We start from the raw sequence: 24,399 nt of genomic DNA on the forward strand, positions 1-24,399 counted from the left end.
TTAGTAAATCTATCGCATTACTAAAACATTGGAAATGCTCATGAACCCCCCCCCCCCCCCCCCCCCCAACCTTGCCTCTTATCCAACCCACGTTTTGTCACCCATTGTTACAACATTGAAAATTTACAGATAAGCAGGACAGGACATTTGGATGTATAAATGATAAATGCCACTGTGAACGTTTGAGAGTATACCTTCGTGTACGCAGATATAGGAAAGATTTACCTAAAAAAGAAACATCACTTTCCAAAAAAAAAATTAACTTTAATGGTACAAAATGCTATCGATGAAAAATCTTTGATTGGTCTAGTTTATTTTATCCCCTGCTTTCATTGGCCTAGTTTATTTTATCCCCTGCTTTCATTGGTCTAGTTTATTTTATCCCCTGCTTTCATTGGCCTAGTTTATTTTATCCCCTGTTTTAACTGGTCTAGTTTATTTTATCCCCTGCTTTCATTGGTCTAGTTTATTTTATCCCCTGCTTTCATTGGTCTAGTTTATTTTATCCCCTGCTTTCATTGGTCTAGTTTATTTTATCCCCTGCTTTCATTGGTCTAGTTTATCTTATCCCCTGCTTTCATTGGTCTAGTTTATTTTATCCCCTGCTTTCATTGGTCTAGTTTATTTTATCTCCTGCTTTCATTGGTCTAGTTTCCCCCAAATATAAGCAAACTAACCATTTAAAAACATCAACAAGAATATAGATGCATTTGGTCACATGATCAAATCCATCTCCATAGATGGTTTTGTTTTTTCGTACTTCTATATAAGTTCAAAACAGATTTCTGAAATAAGAAAATCAGTGAAAATTTAATTAGATTCTAAATTTGAATTGACATTTGAAAAGGTTTTTATCAATGTATGATACAAGTTCACCCCCAAATCTTAAAAGAAATGTTCTTGTAATTGTACAAATATACTGTATGAGATACTTTCTCTCGACATTAAGGTTTCAATTTATAACAAATGGGTAATGAAAAATTTTGAAGGATTTAAATATAGATACATGTAATTGTTTATTGTTAAATAAGATGAAATTGAAGTAAGATGAAATTCACATGAATGGTAAATGAAAAGAAGCTGACCTTTTTGCACTTGAGACTTTTATGAAGAGTTATCTGCCCTTTGTAAAACTAAGAAAAATTCATATTTTCATAAAGAGAAAGTGTATATAACTTTCTACCAAGAAATTTGTATTTTAATAAAACATGCTTCTTCCCATAGACTTTAATTCTAGGGGAAATAAATGAAGCAGTATAAAACAAAATTTAGAAAAATTCTCTGGTGGTTTATTTTTATTAATTTTTTGATGAACCCTTCAGAATGATACCATGATTACAAAAATCCCATCATCCATTTACTGGATCTGGAATATGTTTGTTGTACAATGAATACCTTAAAATACAAAATTTCATGCTGTTAACAGATAGCATGTATCCGATCATACACATATATACCAGTACTTGTCCTCTTCAACGCTGACAGACTTTGAACAGTCAAAAAACGAAACCACAACACATTGTCATAACCAATGTACACATTCGCCATAACACGAATAATAACACGAAGACAGAATGCAATGTCATTAAGCATGTAGAGTACATTTATTAATCTTGCTAGGTTACCTCTTAGGACAGGTTTGTCCTCGAGTTAAAACAAACAATTTTCCTAGTTTAGGATGGCTTTAACACTCTCTAAGATACGTAATGAAATTGACAATACGTTATGTCTTAGCTTTCATGAGTAAACATTAAATAACCTTCACTAGCTTTTCACGCGACAATCAAAATAAAAAAGAGCAAATGAAAGTTCAATTTTAACCAGACTGTTAATTAAATAACATAATGGCATAAATCACTCCATACAAACACTTGCAAAACTGTAAATCAAATATTCAGTGATGAATATATCAGTTCTCTAGGTCAGCATGTATTGAAAAAGTTAACATCATGAATAAAGACATGCTTTGTCTACTTCACACCTCTTCTTCTGTTTGTCAAAGTAAGGATCAATAAAAGAAAATAAACAAAAAACAATAATAAAAAAAATCAATAAAAAAAACCCCATTGGACTGGATTAGGTTTCAGTCTTTACAAAAAGCTCATCCAGAGTGTACTCAAGTTTGATGTATTTCAAGCAAAAGGTTCTAAAGATGTTGAGCAGACAATATCTTACTGTGTTCAGTTTGATCCTTGACCTCAAAATCAATAGGGGTATTTACTTCTCTGTGTGAGAGAGAGAGAGAGAGAATGGATTGATCATGTGAGGAAGATTTAAATAAACATAAATATATTGTAAAATAAAATCAACTATAGCTGTCTTTCTGGTTAGAATATTATTCAAAAATAGAATAATTACTATCATAGTATTTTATTGATACTGTGATAATGCGATCGCAAATGAAATATTACCTGCGCAACAAAATTAAGATATATGGCACAATAAATGTATATGTATATATATTCAGAATTTTTAACGAATTCTAAAGAACGTTTTCATTGATATTTTGTAAATAATTGATATTTTGTCCATACATATTTGATTTCCCCTTCTATCGAAGGAGTCTATAACGTTGTTCTGAGTTCTTTTTGAAGTTGTGTATAAAAAGTAAAGGAATGATGTTGAATGACGCCGCGAATATGCGTATCGTTATCTGTTAAAAACTTTCTGCTTTCTGCTTTGATGGTTTTTGTCAAACTTTGACATCTTTCTTAATGCACACGAGCTTGATTAACCCTTAGTTTTTTCATCAATATTTTTCAATTTGATATTGATATCATTAGGATCTACAGCAGCAAATTCTACTTATTCAAAGCTGAATTATTCAATGAGTGAAGTCAATCACTATTATTTTCTGTATAATTCAACGGAAAACGCTACTGTTAAAAGAATGGTACATCTGTATGTTTAAAACGTAATTACTAAAAAACACTGATATTCAATGAAAAGATACATCTGAGAAATTTTCCTGTGAAAAAAAAGTCTGTAAACCCACAACCTATTAAAGTGAGCATAAAACTAGTGTTGCAAAGTTGAAATTAAAAACAAATGTAAAATGTGGCCTGATAAACTGAGAATAGTCTTAAGTCTAAATTTCAAATCCAGCTAACTTTTGAAATAATTTTCATAAACAAATAAGATTTTCAGTATACATGTATGTTTACATTTGAATTTTTGATAAACCTGCAGTTGTTTTTAAACATCTGTGCTGAATAAATCCTAAGATCTAACTAATCAAAATTTTGACTGAAGTCTATTCTCAGTTTATGGTCTTGGGGCCTGGTGTGGATTTCAACAAAAAGGAACCTAATCACACAGTAACAGCAGAGTAGCTTACTGACCTACACTAACCTCAACAACTGAGGGTATAAATATACACCAGGTTGTCAAAAAAACAGGTTCCCTAATTTTTGTAGGTTTTCTGTGAATTTTAACCCAAGGCCAGGGGTGTCCCTTAGAAAATTCTATTGTAGATTGTTCCTAATATTGCAACCTATCAAAATATCTTTATTTCCTTAGGGACAGGCCTGCCAAGACCAAAATTCAAAATAGGGAAAAAAACTGTTTCAGTCACTTTCACGGTTAATTTCAGCGTTGCACAAATACAAATAATAAATTTTAGGTTAAAAGTGTAAATTTGAAAAATTCAAATATACATGGCAAAAAAAAAAAAAAAAGGTTTCATACTCATTCTCATCCAATGCTAAATGAGGCATCAATTTCGATAAAATTTACACTAATCAGTATTCACTGCACACTTAACAAGAGTCTACATGAAGCACATAATTCTGAAGGTGCATTTCTTATTCTAACTGTACGCGTAGAATCATAGGAAATAATATGTTTCAGAATCATCTTTGAATGAATGTAAATTATAAATACATTCTAAACATAAACTATCATACTTCAAATTCAAAAAGAAAAGAAAAAATGTCTTGCAATTCACAGATCCATTGCCACCAGACCTTGTTGTCTCTGTAGTTCAGCATGTCTCCTTGACGACCTCCATACATGAATGATTCCGTCGTCTGCTCCAGTGACCACACACTGATCATCAGTGGGACAGAAGGTTGTGCCGTTGATTACTATGTCTGGATTGAGGCTGTGAGGTAGATGTCCCAGGAAACTGAGGTAGTGTCGGTCCCACAAAAAGGCTCGCCCATCCTCACTACCACTACAAAATTCAAGTTGGAGTATTGTACATGTTTTGTAGAAACTATCAGACTAACTGATAGCATGTTATTTTACTTCTCGCATTCAGACCACTCAAACACTGGAAGGTGTCAAACTATACTTTGGATTCAAGGAAATGTATGGAAGTTTCCTCATCATATAAATCCCTCAGGAACCTTAGATGTTTTAAAGGTCTCATCTGAAAGTTTCGGAATATGTTGATCTACCATATTATGTATTCATAGCTACAAGAACAAATTTGCTTACTAAAAGCTGCTTGCTCATGATGCACTTCATGTTATTTTACATTCTTATTTTCATTTTTTAATTTATCTTCTCATAAGAATGGTGCTTTCACAAAAATCAACCACACATACTACAGATATATAACATGATCTATAACTACACATACTACAGTTATATAACATGATGTATAACTACACATACTACAGTTATATAACATGATCTATAACTACACATACTACAGTTATATAACATCTATAACTACATACTACAGATATATAACATGATCTATAACTACACATACTACAGTTATATAACATGATGAATAACTACACATACTACAGTTATATAACATGATGTATAATTACACATACTACAGTTATATAACATGATGTATAGCTACACATACTACAGTTATATAACATGATGTATAACTACATACTACAGTTATATAACATGATGTATAACTACACATACTACAGTTATATAACATGATGTATAACTACACATACTACAGTTATATAACATGATCTATAGCTACACATACTACAGTTATATAACATGATGTATAACTACACATACTACAGTTATATAACATGATCTATAGCTACACATACTACAGTTATATAACATGATGTATAACTACACATACTACAGTTATATAACATGATCTATAGCTACACATACTACAGTTATATAACATGATGTATAACTACACATACTACAGTTATATAACATGATGTATAACTACACATACTACAGTTATATAACATGATGTATAACTACACATACTACAGTTATATAACATGATCTATAACTACACATACTACAGTTATATAACATGATGTATAACTACACATACTACAGTTATATAACATGATCTATAGCTACACATACTACAGTTATATAACATGATGTATAACTACACATACTACAGTTATATAACATGATCTATAACTACACATACTACAGTTATATAACATGATCTATAACTACACATACTACAGTTATATAACATGATATATAACTACACATACTACAGATATATAACATGATCTATAACTACACATACTACAGTTATATAACATGATGTATAACTACACATACTACAGTTATATAACATGATCTATAACTACACATACTACAGTTATATAACATCTATAACTACATACTACAGATATATAACATGATCTATAACTACACATACTACAGATATATAACATGATCTATAACTACACATACTACAGTTATATAACATGATGTATAACTACACATACTACAGATATATAACATGATCTATAACTACACATACTACAGTTATATAACATGATGTATAACTACACATACTACAGTTATATAACATGATGTATAGCTACACATACTACAGTTATATAACATGATGTATAGCTACACATACTACAGTTATATAACATGATGTATAACTACATATACTACAGTTATATAACATGATCTATAGCTACACATACTACAGTTATATAACATGATGTATAGCTACACATACTACAGTTATATAACATGATCTATAGCTACACATACTACAGCTATATAACATGATCTATAACTACATACTACAGTTATATAACATGATCTATAACTACACATACTACAGTTATATAACATGATGTATAACTACACATACTACAGTTATATAACATGATCTATAACTACACATACTACAGTTATATAACATGATGTATAACTACACATACTACAGATATAACAACATCTATAACTACACATACTACAGTTATATAACATGATGAATAACTACACATACTACAGTTATATAACATGATCTATAGCTACACATACTACAGTTATATAACATGATCTATAACTACACATACTACAGTTATATAACATGATGAATAACTACACATACTACAGTTATATAACATGATGTATAACTACACATACTACAGATATATAACATGATCTATAACTACACATACTACAGTTATATAACATGATATATAGCTACACATACTACAGATATATAACATGATGTATAACTACACATACTACAGTTATATAACATGATCTATAACTACACATACTACAGATATATAACATGATGTATAACTACACATACTACAGTTATATAACATGATCTATAGCTACACATACTACAGCTATATAACATGATCTATAACTACATACTACAGTTATATAACATGATCTATAACTACACATACTACAGTTATATAACATGATGTATAACTACACATACTACAGTTATATAACATGATCTATAACTACACATACTACAGTTATATAACATGATGTATAACTACACATACTACAGATATAACAACATCTATAACTACACATACTACAGTTATATAACATGATGAATAACTACACATACTACAGTTATATAACATGATCTATAGCTACACATACTACAGTTATATAACATGATCTATAACTACACATACTACAGTTATATAACATGATCTATAGCTACACATACTACAGATATATAACATGATCTATAACTACACATACTACAGTTATATAACATGATATATAACTACACATACTACAGTTATATAACATGATGTATAGCTACACATACTACAGTTATATAACATGATGTATAGCTACACATACTACAGTTATATAACATGATGTATAGCTACACATACTACAGTTATATAACATGATGTATAGCTACACATACTACAGTTATATAACATGATGTATAGCTACACATACTACAGTTATATAACATGATTTGTAACTACACATACTACAGTTATATAACATGATGTATAGCTACACATACTACAGTTATATAACATGATGTATAGCTACACATACTACAGTTATATAACATGATGTATAGCTACACATACTACAGTTATATAACATGATGTATAGCTACACATACTACAGTTATATAACATGATCTGTAACTACACATACTACAGTTATATAACATGATCCATAACTACACATACTACAGTTATATAACATGATGTATAACTACACATACTACAGTTATATAACATGATGTATAACTACACATACTACAGTTATATAACATGATGTATAATTACACATACTACAGTTATATAACATGATGTATAGCTACACATACTACAGTTATATAACATGATGTATAACTACATACTACAGTTATATAACATGATGAATAACTACACATACTACAGTTATATAACATGATCTATAACTACATACTACAGTTATATAACATGATGTATAACTACACATACTACAGTTATATAACATGATGTATAACTACACATACTACAGTTATATAACATGATGTATAATTACACATACTACAGTTATATAACATGATGTATAGCTACACATACTACAGTTATATAACATGATGTATAACTACATACTACAGTTATATAACATGATGAATAACTACACATACTACAGTTATATAACATGATCTATAACTACATACTACAGTTATATAACATGATCTATAACTACACATACTACAGTTATATAACATGATGTATAACTACACATACTACAGTTATATAACATGATGTATAACTACACATACTACAGTTATATAACATGATGAATAACTACACATACTACAGTTATATAACATGATCTATAACTACACATACTACAGTTATATAACATGATCTATAACTACACATACTACAGTTATATAACATGATCTATAACTACACATACTACAGTTATATAACATGATGTATAGCTACACATACTACAGTTATATAACATGATGTATAACTACACATACTACAGTTATATAACATGATCTATAACTACACATACTACAGTTATATAACATGATCTATAGCTACACATACTACAGTTATATAACATGATCTATAACTACACATACTACAGATATATAACATGATCTATAACTACACATACTACAGTTATATAACATGATATATAGCTACACATACTACAGATATATAACATGATGTATAACTACACATACTACAGTTATATAACATGATCTATAACTACACATACTACAGTTATATAACATGATCTATAACTACACATACTACAGTTATATAACATGATGTATAACTACACATACTACAGATATATAACATGATCTATAACTACACATACTACAGTTATATAACATGATGTATAACTACACATACTACAGATATATAACATGATCTATAACTACACATACTACAGTTATATAACATGATGTATAGCTACACATATTACAGTTATATAACATGATGTATAACTACACATACTACAGTTATATAACATGATGTATAACTACACATACTACAGTTATATAACATGATGAATAACTACACATACTACAGTTATATAACATGATCTATAACTACACATACTACAGTTATATAACATGATCTATAACTACACATACTACAGTTATATAACATGATGTATAGCTACACATACTACAGTTATATAACATGATGTATAACTACACATACTACAGTTATATAACATGATCTATAACTACACATACTACAGTTATATAACATGATCTATAGCTACACATACTACAGTTATATAACATGATCTATAACTACACATACTACAGATATATAACATGATCTATAACTACACATACTACAGTTATATAACATGATATATAGCTACACATACTACAGATATATAACATGATGTATAACTACACATACTACAGTTATATAACATGATCTATAACTACACATACTACAGTTATATAACATGATCTATAACTACACATACTACAGTTATATAACATGATCTATAACTACACATACTACAGTTATATAACATGATGTATAACTACACATACTACAGATATATAACATGATCTATAACTACACATACTACAGTTATATAACATGATGTATAACTACACATACTACAGATATATAACATGATCTATAACTACACATACTACAGTTATATAACATGATGTATAGCTACACATACTACAGTTATATAACATGATGTATAACTACACATACTACAGTTATATAACATGATCTATAACTACACATACTACAGTTATATAACATGATGTATAGCTACACATACTACAGATATATAACATGATGTATAACTACACATACTACAGATATATAACATGATCTATAACTACATACTACAGTTATATAACATGATCTATAACTACATACTACAGTTATATAACATGATCTATAACTACACATACTACAGTTATATAACATGATGTATAACTACACATACTACAGATATATAACATGATGTATAACTACACACTACAGTTATATAACATGATCTATAACTACATACTACAGTTATATAACATGATCTATAACTACACATACTACAGTTATATAACATGATGTATAACTACACATACTACAGTTATATAACATGATGTATAACTACACACTACAGTTATATAACATGATCTATGACTACACATACTACAGATATATAACATGATCTATAACTACACATACTACAGTTATATAACATGATCTATAACTACACATACTACAGTTATATAACATGGACCTATGGAAGCTTAGCCACACATACTACATGTATGCATTGCATGATTAAGAACCTCTGATTTTTCAGACCGACAGGATCCTTGCCAGTAAAGAAAGACAGAGCAGTGTGATTCATCTCAACTAATAACCTTCCTCTGCTTTCTCAGTAAATACATGTATCTTATCCTTGGGCATTTCCTCCTTTCCTGTTACCCTTGTGATCACAGAAAACCGTGACATTCTAAGAAAACATTATACAGTGGCTGGAGTTTAACTGTTCCTGTATATGGATTTTGAAAATAGTGTCTGTAAACAAATGGATAACCATATAAATGCTCAAGTATACCAAGGCATGTCCTTGAAATCACTTTCCTGATTGTGAACCACCATACTTTTCTGCACAAATTAAATCCATTTTTTTTTTTACAGTGACTATATTACTGTAATACAAACCTAATGATATAGTCCTGACTGATGTCAAGACATATGTACCAGGCAGGATATTTGGAAGAGGCTTTGTGACCTTTTAGAAGGTTTTTGGTGTGCGTTTTTGTTACAAGGTCATACTTGTCAACAATGATGTCCGATTCTATAACTGGATATCCATCATCATCAACCTTATCAAAATGACAGATTCTGTGGTTGAAGTACAGCTCTCTGAAAAACAAATCAAATTAATAAGTTTTAAATAACAGTTACCCATTTCAATGCTTTCAGGGAATAACTTTTCTCCTAAAGATTTAGCTGCATGTGTTAGCCAAAGTACATTTCATTTATCTAAAAGAGGCCCACAGGCCTTATTGGTCACCTGACTATTATATATATAGTTAAAAGTATCACTAGCTTCAAGGGCTATTATGATTTTCCTGTTCTGCATATTTAAGCTAAAGTATAATATTCAGCAGCAGCATAAAACAAGATTTTAAATGCCCCCAAAAGTGCTCATGTTGATGAAAGACTTTACATAATATATATATTATAATATCAATATGACTGTTTTGGACCCTGCCTAGAGTCAAAACCCCGGGGTTACGAAATTCACAAGTTTAGTACATCCCTTTCTGCTTTTCCTAAATTAATACGCATTAAGTTTAGAGAATCAGCAATATTAGTCTTCCAAATGATAGATCTAGACAATAATTACTATAATAATTCTGGTCCCACCCTGAAACCAAAACCCCTACCACTGGGATCATGAAATTTAGTTTTAGTTTGAATTTAAAAGCATTAAAGATGCTATTTAAATGTTTTATACATTTAAACACTGTATCCCAAGTTTGACCCTGCTCTGGAGTCAAAACCTTTACCCTGGGAAATCTTGAAAGAACTGGGTATGGATATAATGATAAAAAAGCCTAAACTTCCTACATGTTTTTTGTTGTTTACTTTAAATAAATACTAGCATAATTTGCAAAGTAGATGTAAAGTGTAAACAATAAATTCACAAACAGAACCGTGAAAAATGTTGCTAAGCAACATACGTAACAGTTAATTCCACCATATTTACTGGAAATTCACATTTAAGGGGCAAATTTTGCCATAAAAATGTAAAAATCATATAGCCATTTTGACCCCCACCCTGGTACTAAAACCCTATACCCCTGGGATCAAGAAATTCATAATTTTGGTAAAGGGCTACCAACTCCTTCTAAACATCCATTTAGTTTCAAAGTGGTATCATTAGTACTAATTTCTGTGGAAAAGAGGGGGTTATTTATATTCGGTCTTTCCTATCCCCCTCATTTCTGTCCAAGCCTTCATAAAGTATGTGGGAAATCAGTCACGCTCCGGTTTGAATTTATTTTAGCTTACATTTGATGTGAATCATTCGAAAACTTACATAAAAATCAATTCATGAATGATTTTTTGCAAGGGAATACAATTGAAAGCATTCAATTCCACACTAAAGCAACAATAATCATCGTCATTTCACAAACACTACATCCTTCTGCTGTCAAATTCGCCTCCATGATAAACAATGACTTCAGCGCACGCATCACCTCATTTTGTAAAACATCTAGAGGTCCAAGAGGAGTGAAATGACTTACTATTAGTAAACCGCACAGAAATCTAACTTTTTCAGTGTATTTCTCATCACACGCATTGCATTTCATTTCTGTGAATGCATTCTTATTACCCCCTTGTTTCCACAGAAATTACATTAGTATAAAAGAAGATGCTATTTAAATATTTTACACATAAACACTATATACCAAGTTTGGAGCTGCCATCGAGTTAGAACGTCTTGGCCAGGAATCATAAAATTTACAAATTTGGTTGAGGCCTTCCTGCTCTACATGACTCTCATTTAGTTTTTCTTAAAGATGTGTGGTTGTAGAGAAGAAGAATTATGAAAATTGGTCAATTTTTGGCAGTTTTTACCCTGTCCCTAAGGCTTCGGGGTGCAGGACTCCTGAAATTTATAATTTATGTTCCCTTTGTCCCATACATCCTTCATACCTAATATTCAAATAGTATCGGAATGGCAAGTATTATGTTTTGTTTTGATGTTTTCCGCCACATTCAACTATTTTTCAGTTATACATGTATGGTGGCGCCCAGTTTTTATTGGTGGAAGAGAGAACCCAGATACAATGTACCTGGGGAGAGACCACCGACCTTCCGAAAGTAAACTGGGAAACTCTCTCACTTACTGGCGCGAGCGGGATTCAAACCCGCGCCGACGAAGGTGAGAGGCTGTGTGATTTTGAGAGCAATGCTCTAACCACTAGGCCACAGAGGCCCATGGCGAGTATTAAGAAGAAGTTCAAAATGTTCAATTGTTAACGCACGGCAGATGAAAACAGGCACAAACCAATAGCTTTAGGTCACCTAAAAATATCTCGTTTATATTTACAAATAAATTTGCAATGGTGACCGAGATAAATATGGTACCTTTTGTCAAACAAAAGAATATCATAGTGGAAAGAGTGATACAAATTGCTCCTAACAAAGTTCTCCTGCCTTACCTATGATCTGGAGAGAGTTTCATTCCTGATATGTAGTACTTGTCAAATGAAGGAGAGACAGTTGGTTTATCAAGAATTGAAGCTCCTGGAAGTTCACAAACGCTTCGAGGACCTCTCACTGTCTGAGCCTCACTTTGATTTTTATGACCTTGTTTTGATGCTCTTAAAGATGATTTCTGTATTCCTATACTGTTATTTGCAGAACTCAATGATCTGATGCTCCCTGGTGACTGTCTAGTGTTTGCATTTAGTTTGGTATTTCTTGCCATAGTTTTCTCATGTAGATTTGTCACATCATGAACTGCTAAAGCAGAATGTTGTTCACACACAAATATCATCATTTTTTGGTGTTCTTCTGAGGAACAGGCATTATTTGCTGCAGATTTTACTTCTTTAGTTCTTCCATTTTTCACAGACTGGGCTTCTTTTGGTATTTGATGAACTGTCAATCTGTAGTCACCTGACTGATCATGTGACTGATAATCATATGGAAGGTCTGCCACGAGAAGGTTCATAGTGTGATGATGATCAGTATCAAAACTGTACACAATCTGTCCAGAGTCTGGCTCTTGAATATTACATGATTCCTTTTCTACTACCTGTGGAAAATATATTTCATTTACTGTTACCATAAAGTATTTGTGCCTAATTTACTTCAAAATATAACTTTGTGTTCTACATCAGAAATTCAGCAGGAAGTGGACAAAGTCTGACCTTGAAAGCTTTGATGTGAAGGAGTGTTTCATTCTCCTCTACATATCCCCCTAGAACTGTCGTGTCATCGTACCAATCAGCAAACAGTTGAGGAGGCTCCATTTTCATCGTCTGTATCAACTTAAAATCTGAAAATGACAAATTCTTATTTTGTTTTAAATAGGATCATTATGGGGAAGCAAGAACATTTTATCAGTTCTAAATGTATATTTACCACTAGTTCTGAACACCGCTCCCCTCCCATAGGGACTGGGGAAATATTCCCCAACAATCTGAACTCCACATACACACAAGTAAGTATCACTTTTATTGAATGTGGAAAATTGTGTCAAATTCCAGCCTGCTAATAGTAACATCTTTGCATTGTGTTTCACTTTCGTGGGGTAACCTAGTTCCCAAATCTGTAATGAAATAAAATCTTTCAAACTGTGTGATTTTTTTTTGCACGTTTCCGCGATTACATCAATCATGATATAAGTCGGACATTTCTCAAAAATGGTGGAAAGCACTGGTCCTTTATGAACTTAACAGTAACTTGCATGTATAAAGATTTAAATAAATACTCTGTGAAATATGATAATTATCACACTGTTGTAGACCTTCACTGTTGCATCCTTGGAAGTTGTGCAGAAGACTTTCCCATCATGTGAAAAACTGACATCGAGAACCTCATCTGTGTGCTCATGCAGTGTTTCACTGAGATACGTTGGTGTTTCATATGTCAGCCGTCGGAATTCATTTCTCCATGAAACCTTTCCTGGTGGCAAATTTCCTGTTAATAATACATACACACTGCTACAATCACATACATGTAGGGTAATCCGTAAAGTCTGTTGTATAGGACTAATAATACGATGGGGGTCACACAATTACAAAAACACCATGATTGGAACTAACAATCACCCCTAAAAATATTGGAAATTAAAAAAAATTAATTGCTTTACACCAAATATTGTCATACTCATATCAAGTATAGCAAGATGGAGCAGTGCAAAAATTCTCATGAATTGAAATGTGTATGACTGGACCAAGCCAAAAAATGTATCATTTTCTAAATTTTGTCAAAAAAGAGTAATCATATATAAGAGATATTTAGGAATATTGATGTATTTGTGCCAATTTTGAAATTCATCATGGTATCAAAAAGAATTTCATGACTATTAATTTTCACATGGGTTGAAAATCTGATATGTTGAATATAGAACAATTTATGATGTAGGTAAATGCAAAGCAGTATAGGCTAATTTCTTGTAATAAAATGGAATTCACAAGTATGGACACTTTATATTTGTTAAATATATAGAATACTCATAGAAATATTTGAAAAGGAATTACATGTATATAACCAGCTTCCCAATGCATAGAAAGAAAGAATTATAATTTGCAAAAATTGTTATAAATTTCCTTCTGTTACCTGAAGATATTCCATACAATTGTGTATTCACAATTAAGTTACAATAACTTGCAACATACATGTATTTCAGCTCCGGATGGCACGATACTTGATAGTTTAACAATTAATCTCTGATAATAAAATTATTTATTTTCAGATTATACATGGATCTCTATATATCCAAGTCTTCATAGCAGTGAACACATTCTTTCAATGAGAATCTTGTAAATATTGCATACCAGTAATTCAAATATTTACCTTTAATTTTCCATAATCTCTGAACAAGATGCTTCCAAACAGAATCTTCTTTGGCTACTTGATGCCACAGTTGACACGTTAAGGAAACAGCAAGCAGATCTGAAGCCTCCAGGTAACAGAAGATATTTTTCAACACCAGAGCAGGTGCCTCTCGCCACATGGTTACTAAACTGCTAGCATCTGTACATTTTAAGACAAGCAACATGAAGAAGAAAACTGAATACCGGTAAATCAATAAGTTCAAGAGAAATAGTGAGGATATGCAAGTTGTGTTTGTGAATATGCAGACTCACTGTCCCTCTCACCTTTGCCAAATTGTATCATGGCAACCTTGCATGCTCTTGCAATTAGACCATAACCATATAGTATGTGTATATTTCAATTCATGATTTCATGACCCATGCTAAACTTGTGAAAAGAAAAAGACAGGGAAACCAATAGCAATAGACCCCTCCATCTTAAATTTTGGGGCATAAAACATCCATGGTAACCTACACACACCTTTACTAATCAGATACATTAGGTTGAAAAAGCTGTTTTAAGGATTTATGCATAAATTAAAAAACCCAAAAGAACAAGAGACCCATGTGTCATAATGTTCTATTATATACACTTCATGGTTTTAATTGGTTTAACCGTTTAAGGTGCTCACATAATTATATTACTTTGAGTCTTTGAATAACTAATTATTTCATTGTTGTTATTGGAAAGACAGTGATATTCTAAAATTAAAGTTCTCACGAGAGGAATACATTTGAAGCAATTGTATAGGATGGATTCTCTCAGGACACAAGAGGCCCATGGGTCACAAGACTCACCTGAATCGCCTTGGCCCTGCTATTTTTCAGAAGATTTTTAAAAGATCTTTACCCTCTTTAATCCCATGTCAAATTTTGACCCCACATTATGACCCCTACCTAGTCTCATGGAATTGTTTGTTTGTTTATTTGTTTTACATCCCATCAAGAATTTTTCACTCATATTGAGACATCACTAGCTGTAGGTGAAGTACCACAAATTTAGACCTATGCTTAGTGTGCAAGCCATAGAAGTGAGGGTTCTTTAACATGCCAATGCCTGCTGAGACACAGGACCTCCATTTTTTAAGGTCATATCCAAAAGACCTGTGATTCTCACTTCTAAATGCTGAGCGTTTGGCGAAGGAGCAATCACTACCTATATTTATGTCTTAGGTTTGACACTGTCATGGCACAAGAATGGCTCAAACTCACTACCTCCCGGTTATGAAGCGAACCCTCTGCCATAGTGTTATTGCACACAACATGGGGATTCCTCAAAATCAATATGACTAACATGAACTCACTGTTCCAAAAAAGATATTTTAAAAGATTTTTTCCTCTATATTCATGTAAAATCTTATCCCTGATTTTAGCCCCTACTTAACCCCAGGGTCCATGAAAAAAATTTGCATATTAAGGACACTTTCTACACACTGAAAATTGGATGTATGGGTTGATATATATTTTTTGGCTTATTGTGGTTGTAATTAGTGCAGCTATTAAATTCCTAAAATAGTAGGTACTTGTATATTTTCTATGATATTCAAAACTTGTGATATATTGCCACTCCCAATGGAACTCTGTACAAAGTTTTCCTTTGAATTAAGAAATAAAGTTTGTGTTTACATGGATGTTGCAGGATAACCTCCAAGGTTAAGAGACGTCACTAATAATGTTCATTATTTTTGTAAGACTTAAGGCAAACAACAGTCTGGACGTTATTTGACGCTATTTTGTCCTTCATGCAGGTAAAAATAATCATTACAGGCCGAACCTGATGTATTTTACTGAACCAGTTTGTAATAAATGTATCGAACTGAAAATAGAGGCAATGAATTGAACATTGAATCAAAGGTTTATATTGAACAGTCATAGAGGGTGAAGCCATCTCACGGCCCAAAGGGCCGTGAGAGCGGAGCTCTCCCTATAGGTAACACGTATATACACGTTTAAAAGGAAAATAATGAAAAATTAAACCATACCTATGGAACTTGAAAAGTTTGGTACCAATGGCGTTGATTCGAATATTAGCGCGTGGACATGTATTCGTCCATTTTGAATCTCGTCTACCCTAGTTCACATCGTTCTGAGATGTTACATAAAATCCGTAAAAGCATATAAATCTTATTTTCTTAATCATATACAATCACTCCACGATTAACGCTATGCTTTTTGTTGTGGTTCAAACGCTATGTTTGTAAATTTGCTAAATAACGACGCTGAATATGACGTCACAATGTACTGTTTACATCGATTGCGTTATATTTCCCGCGTTCAATATATAGGCGGATCAAATGTCCAAAATTAGGATGCTTTGATACAGCTCTGTTCTCGTGCTAACTTCGGGTTATTTTTGTCCTTTTTTTGGATATAGATACTAATGCTAAAACATTTTTGCTTCGCCCTCAAACACGGTCACCGTAAAACATATTATATAATCACTCCTCGATTTAAAACGCGAATTGTGCATGTATAACGTTTCCAGTGTTTGTGTATTTGCTCAACACCTACGCTAAATATGACGTCACAATGCACTGTTTACATAAATAGGCGGATCAAAAATGTCTAAAGTTAAAATACTTTGATTGAGCTCTGTCTTCACACGTTAGGTGCTAATATTTTGGGATATTTTTTGTCCAGTTATGGATCTAGATACTAATGCCAATATTTTTTGCTTCGCCCTCAAACACGGTCACGCCGTAAGACATATTATCAAAGACTGTCTTGTAAATATCTTGAACTTAGCAGTCAATTTTCAAAACGAAACAAACAATAAAACGAACAAAATCCTTGTTGTTTACCTTCCAACTTCAAACTTTGTTGTCAGTGATACGACACCGGATATGAAACATACCAACATAAAAGAAAACAGTTTCGGAGAACGTTGTAATTCCGGATAAAAAAATAAACATTTTTGTTCTTCTATTATGCTCAGACATGTCATATCATCATACATTGTACTTATGATTAGTATTCTTTTGTAGCGCCTTTAGAAATTTAGTTATTTATAATTTGTTTATATATGCAAATAAAAATTACAAGAAATTGGTCGAATGTGTACATGTAGAACGATATTTTCCTATTATCAGTAATCCAATTATGCCTATGAGCCGTGATGGAAATGGAAATACCAAATCGAAATTCTCTAATACAGAAATGGAAAACATGCTGATTTTAAGTCACAACTTAGAAATCTACAATTAATTAATGCTATAGCAGATTTCAAATGTAATGCAGTATACAAATTATATACATTCAAGATATGCAGGTCTATGTGTGATGTAGGGCCTACATGTACATAGACACAATGAAAATTCATATTTTCGCAATTTATTGGGGAATAAATAATTACGTATGTTAAAAGAGGTATATCTTTCACTTTTAAGATAATCTATGGACCAACCAATGTATTTCTTTTAAAAGAAAAAGGAGAAATGCGAATCAGTGACAAAATAAATTAAAATGTTGAATTATATTCACGTGAAAACAATGAAATTTAAAACATAAATTACAGAAAAAAGAATTTTAATTCAAAAGAGCAATAAAATAGATATATAGATAAAAGAAATAACCAATCTGCCATCAGTTTAACACGTGCATTTCTAACATGTGGTATTATTAAATTTTACAAATGATTATATGTAGCGAAACTTCTCAGTAATGACGAATGATGAGCTCTGAAAACAACACAACTTATTACGAAACACAACAATTACATCAATGTATTGCCTTTCTAAATGCACGCATCACCTTTCAATTAGATTTTTAAAATAAGTTATACAATGAATGACATAAATGTCAACATCATGTTACGTGCAAATCTTTTCGTAGCTATTCGAATTTCGTTCTTCTAGCAGGTTTCCTGTTTATCCTTCTAATAGTATTTCAAATAACACGGACACGAGACCTTGCTGTATTTCGACAGCAAGAGAGGCTTCAGCGACCAATATCAATTTTTTTTCCATCTTCGCAAGCCAAATGGAGATGAGAGTACTTGACTTGCGAAGATGCATTTTTTCTTAGATTAGAACCAACGAAATGAATATACGGTTGGATCGGGCAAACTAGAGCTACACAACACATCCGTCTCCACCAGTAAAATTACTCACTCTCCTTCAGGTGTTCTCTCGTTTATCATGCCAAGAGGAACGGGGCGGGTACTGCAGGATCACATCAAATCCATTTAGAGGTTGTATGATATTTCAGTTTTTAATGTGAATTATATAAATTATAGTGAACAATAGGGAATGAGGAATATCTGTGTCCCCTGACTGTAGACAGGATGAAAAGGTCGGAGGAAGTTTTCTGTTTTCTGTGAACTTTTGTGTTCTAACAAATGCTTCCAGTACTGCTGTCTAGATAAACTTTACCTTCCCCTACCGTCGTTAAGGCGGTGCAGCCTGTTCACAAGTTACTGTCAGGGATTTCTGTCGCTCTTCAAAATGGCGCATTTGGTTTTCTATAGGGGTTACTAGTTTATCGACGGTACACAATTTAAGCATGTAAAAATCGATCTGTTCTTAATCGGAGGGAAATAATCTAGGTTGAGTTTAAATGAAAAAGAGAAAAAATATTGAACCAAAAATAATTTTGTGTATGTTATGGGTGCAACAGGGATTTATGTCGCGTTTTAAAATGGCGTGTTTTGTTATCTGTAGAAGTTACTAGTTTATTTAAAACAAATAAAAGTCGATCTGCTCTTGATTGGAAATAATTAATCTAGATAAGGTTTAAAGGATAAAGAGGAGAGAAAAAGAATTTAAAAAATAGTTTTGAGAAGTTATGGGCGTCAGGGATTTATGTTGCTCTTCTAAACCTTTTTTGTGTTAACACATTTATTGAGAATGTTTGATATAATTGCATCACCATATTTAAAGAGATCAGTTGTTTTTCAAACTTAGAGGTATCTGCCTAAACGGTGAAGCGGTCAGCCGGGTTCAATCTCCGGGCCAGATAGCACTATTGGTAGAGACCTGACTAGAGATTTATGGGGCCCGGGTCGAATCTCGTATTGGTAGAGACCTGACTAGAGATTTATGGGGCCCGGGTCGAATCTCGGTCTTGTCCATTGTATTTCCTCCTTTCCTGTTACATTTGGTGTCGTTGAACCACCAGATGAAAAAGCCTGCCAGGGAATTAAGATCCTCTGTTGGTGTTTTTAAGGTGTGAAGACATTTAGGGAGGGAGGTATATAGCGGTTAGCCGGGTTCGATCGCCGGTGGCCAGGTAGCCCAGTTGGTCATAAGCACCTGACCAGAGAGTTCAGGGGGCCCGGGTTCGAGTCCCGGTCTGATCCGTAACATTTTCTCCCTTTGCGTTCCTGTTACCACGGGATACCAAAAGTGACGTTGTTCATGGCCACCGGACAAACAAGGGAAGGAGCCGAAAAGTGGTCGTGAATAATTTCTGAATATTCTGAATTATGGTGGGTAAATGGCATAAAGATTGAAATGAAATGTGGGGTGGGTGACGATACAAGAAGATTTGAGTAAACACTAGCTCCTTTCCTGTGGGTTTTTATTTTAGCTCTTCTGAGCCGAAGGCTCAAAGAGCTAATCATATGGCCATATATCTGGCGTGCGGTGTGCGTCAACTTTTTGGAAAAAGAGCTATATCTCAAGAACCCCTTGGCCAATGTTTGTCAAATTTGTCACAGGGTATCCTTGGCCCAAGGGCTTTCATTTATATTAAAACTAGGGTTGTGACCTTTTAACAAGGGGAGATAATTAGGAAAATGCAAACAAAAGTAGTGGTTGCTAAAAAATCTTCTGAAGAACCACTGGGCAAATTATTACCAAACTTATGCATAAGGATGAGGATAGGTTGTAAATAAAAGATGTTAAAGGCATCATCCTGGGGCAAAGGGTGTGGTCTCAAGGTCACTTCAAAGTTGACCTTAAATTTTGTTTTGTTAAAACTTTGATATTTTGCTTAGTATAAGGACTAGGATCATCAAATTTTGTCAGTTGATGCATCTTATGACCTAATATCATGCTGTCTCAAAAGTAGGTCATGGTGACCTACTTTTTGAATTTCGCAGGTAATTATCATTAAATAGATTTTGATGCATATCTTGGACACTTTTGAGTCTATGATCATCAAAAGTTGTCAGTTGATGGATCATGGGACCTTAAACTGCGTCATGTAAAAAGTATGTCACCATGACCTACTTTCTCAATTTTATGGCTAATCATTTATGAATACATTTTAGGTTGTTATTTCAGATACCGAGAGGTTTAGAATCATCAAACCTTGTAAGTTGATGCGTCTAGAGGCCTCAAAACATATTTATAAAAAAAAAAAGAAGGTCACAGTGACCTACTTTTTGAATTTTGTAGACATTCAAATTTCACATTTTCAATTTTAGATGCATATTTTGGACACTATGAAAGCTAGGATCATCAAACTTTGTCAGTTGATGCATCTTGATTCTTCATAGTTTGTTGACCAAAACGTAGGTCACCTTGACCTACTTTTGGAATTTGACGGCTATATTTGAATATTTCAGATACTATTTGACTTACAATTATCAAACTTTGTCAGTTGATGCATGTTGAGTCATCAGAGTGTGTTGACTAAAAAGTAGGTCACCGTGATCTATATTTGGATTTTGACGGCTATATTTGAATATTTCAGATACTGTTTGACTTACAATCATCAAACTTTGTCAGTTTATGGGTCTTGAGTCTTCAGAGTGTGTCGAACAAAAAGTAGGTCACTGTGACTTACTTTTGGAATTTGACGTTTATATCTGAATATTTCAGATAATATTTGACTTCAATTATCAAACTTTGTCAGTTGATGCATCTTGAGTCTTTGGAGTGTGTCGACCAAAAAGTAGGTCACTGTGACCTTCTTTTGGAATTTGACGGCTATATTTGAATACTATTTGACTTGTCAGTTGATGCATCTTGAGTCTTCATTGTGTCGACCAAAAGTAGGTCACCGTGACCTACTTTTGGACAGTTACATTTAAATTTTCAGGTATTATTTGACTTAACATCATCAAACTTTGTTAATTGTTGAATCTTGGTTAGTGAGAATTTTTGCCTGTTCTACAATGTATCAGAAGAGCGATTCTAGGTCTCTTGTTTTATTGAGAGTGGTATGGTTTAGACCCCCTACTATTATTATTACAGACACAATTACCAGTTCCTGTGGTTTTTACACGGTCTGTAAGGTTCTAAGAGCGTGGTTTGAACGATCTGCACGTTTCTGTGGGCGTGGCTTGATCATGTACGGAACGCTTCTTGCACGAAACGGTTTGCACGGAATGGTGAACGGTTTGCACGGAATGGTGAACGGTCTGCGTGGAACGAAGCGGAATGCTTTAGAGGTGTGTTTGCACGCTTCATGGTCTGTACCATTCCACGATAGTTCTAGAGTGTGTAAATTCGGAGTGCTTATTTTACACTCAAATTTGTTTTAAAATAGTCTCTTATAATACAGACAAGTGACACTTCCTTACATAAATCATTTCTAATATAACATGTTTCTTTTGATTAATATACATGTATCGTCGACTGCCCTATTTCGGTGACTGACCAGAATCGGTGACCTTTTGTTTACATGTGCGCGTTGTCGTTTCTGGGTGTAGATTGCGTCATTAATTTCGCCGTAGTGTTTGCAAATATATATAGAGTACGTCTTCAATTTTTTCCCCCCGAAAATGAACTATTAGAAGGGAAGTATGCAAAAAATCAACACGAGCACCCCAAAAATAAGCCCATTTACTTATTACTTTTTCAAGCAAACTTTCAAATTGATATAAAGTATACCAAAAGTCTAGAATTCTACACTATGTTATTTTATTCATTGACGTTTAGTTACATATTCCTCCTGTATACATGTTTTAACAGTTACAAACTTTTGGCAAACCTATATTAGCAATGGTCACCGAAATAGGTGACGTCACCGTTTTAGGACCACAAAGTGACATGTTTTTTGTTACGAAAATATATTCAATTAACGTACCAATGAATTTGAAATATTTGGATGAAAGTAAAGGAATTTAATTACTTTAAAGGTAGATGTGTAATTTATTTATTTAATCCAAGTGATTAATGAGAAAATCGCGGTTTATCACTAAGGTCACCGAAACTGGTCAGTCGACGATATATTTACAACAGTAAATGTTTTTATGCAGACTTTCTTGTTTTGTTTTTAAGAGAGTATTTGTATTTAGTTCTGTTGGTATATTTATATACATGTAGTTGCAAAGTTAGCTACCTATTTAGGCCCCTCAAATATTTTCCCTGCGGGGTGGGGGGGGGGGGGGGGTGGGGGGGTATTGCTGTTTTTTGATTGGTTGAGAGATAACGTCAACTCGGAAAAATTTCATCCCTGTTTTCTTCTTCATGCAAATCTATATTTTGGTTTCAGTTGTACAGTTTGCTAATTAGGTCTTTCCACCTTTCTGTGGAAAGACCTTTTGTTATTGTTCTGTTTTTTATTATTATTATTTGTCTTCTTTTCTTTCCGCCGCGAGAAGCTCTTGACGTTTTAAGACTTATCGAAAAACAATGTAGACCATCATATTTGACATCTCGAAACATGCTCAGATCTCACCCTGCGTATTTGATCTTTGACCCCTAACGAACTTATGGGACTTTACGCAAAAAACCCTTGTTATCGGTTCACCTCGAAAACCGTAAATGATGAGAGCATGAAACTTTCACTAAATTCTTTAGTCGATCAAGCTGAAGCGTTGTAGTGTTTACTTTTAAGTTTTCGGTGATCCCTAAAGGGAGTTAATGGCCCTGAAAATTTACGACTTTTACGGAAAAATTCAAAACTCCTAAAATAGAAGTCGTAGAAAGACGGAACCAACTGGAATTGAATACTTGACCTTTGACCTTGAAAATCAGGTCAAGGTCAAAGGTCAAGGTCATCTGGAAACTTTAAAAATAAACACTTTTCATACAGTCTAAAGCATAGAAAGTACAGATAAAGTGTTGTATGCACAACTAGTCACAAACCAACTTATTCCAACGCATTGCATTACGACTCTGAACTTTGACCTTTCTTCGATTGACAGCGACTTGCGTAAAAACCATTGTTATCACTACAGTATGGAAAGCGTAAATGGTACGAACACGAAATGTTCACTA

General features: G+C 32.9%; 1 protein-coding gene across 3 annotated transcripts; it reads right to left on the reverse strand.

Annotated features, from left to right (window-relative positions):
* Positions 1-1,282: 1,282 nt before the first annotated feature.
* Positions 1,283-18,140, reverse strand: LOC125652178 (F-box/WD repeat-containing protein 5-like). Of its 3 annotated transcripts, none has more exons than XM_048881178.2 (8): positions 18,091-18,140; positions 15,270-15,449; positions 14,218-14,390; positions 13,833-14,019; positions 13,619-13,746; positions 12,905-13,503; positions 10,389-10,592; positions 1,283-4,174 (listed from the first exon to the last, which is right to left on the reverse strand). In XM_048881178.2, the coding sequence occupies exons 2-8, from the start codon at positions 15,427-15,429 to the stop codon at positions 3,943-3,945; spliced, it is 1,683 nt and encodes a 560-aa protein (XP_048737135.2). In that variant the 5' UTR covers positions 15,430-15,449; positions 18,091-18,140; the 3' UTR covers positions 1,283-3,942. The 3 variants fall into 3 exon arrangements, with proteins under 3 accessions (XP_048737135.2, XP_056022917.1, XP_056022916.1); XM_056166942.1 differs by lacking the exon at positions 18,091-18,140 and adding an exon at positions 17,272-17,695; XM_056166941.1 differs by lacking the exon at positions 18,091-18,140 and having other exon boundaries at positions 15,270-15,786.
* Positions 18,141-24,399: the final 6,259 nt, after the last annotated feature.

This window comes from Ostrea edulis, chromosome 5 (genome assembly GCF_947568905.1).
Source record: "Ostrea edulis chromosome 5, xbOstEdul1.1, whole genome shotgun sequence".
NCBI lineage: Eukaryota > Metazoa > Mollusca > Bivalvia > Ostreida > Ostreidae > Ostrea > Ostrea edulis.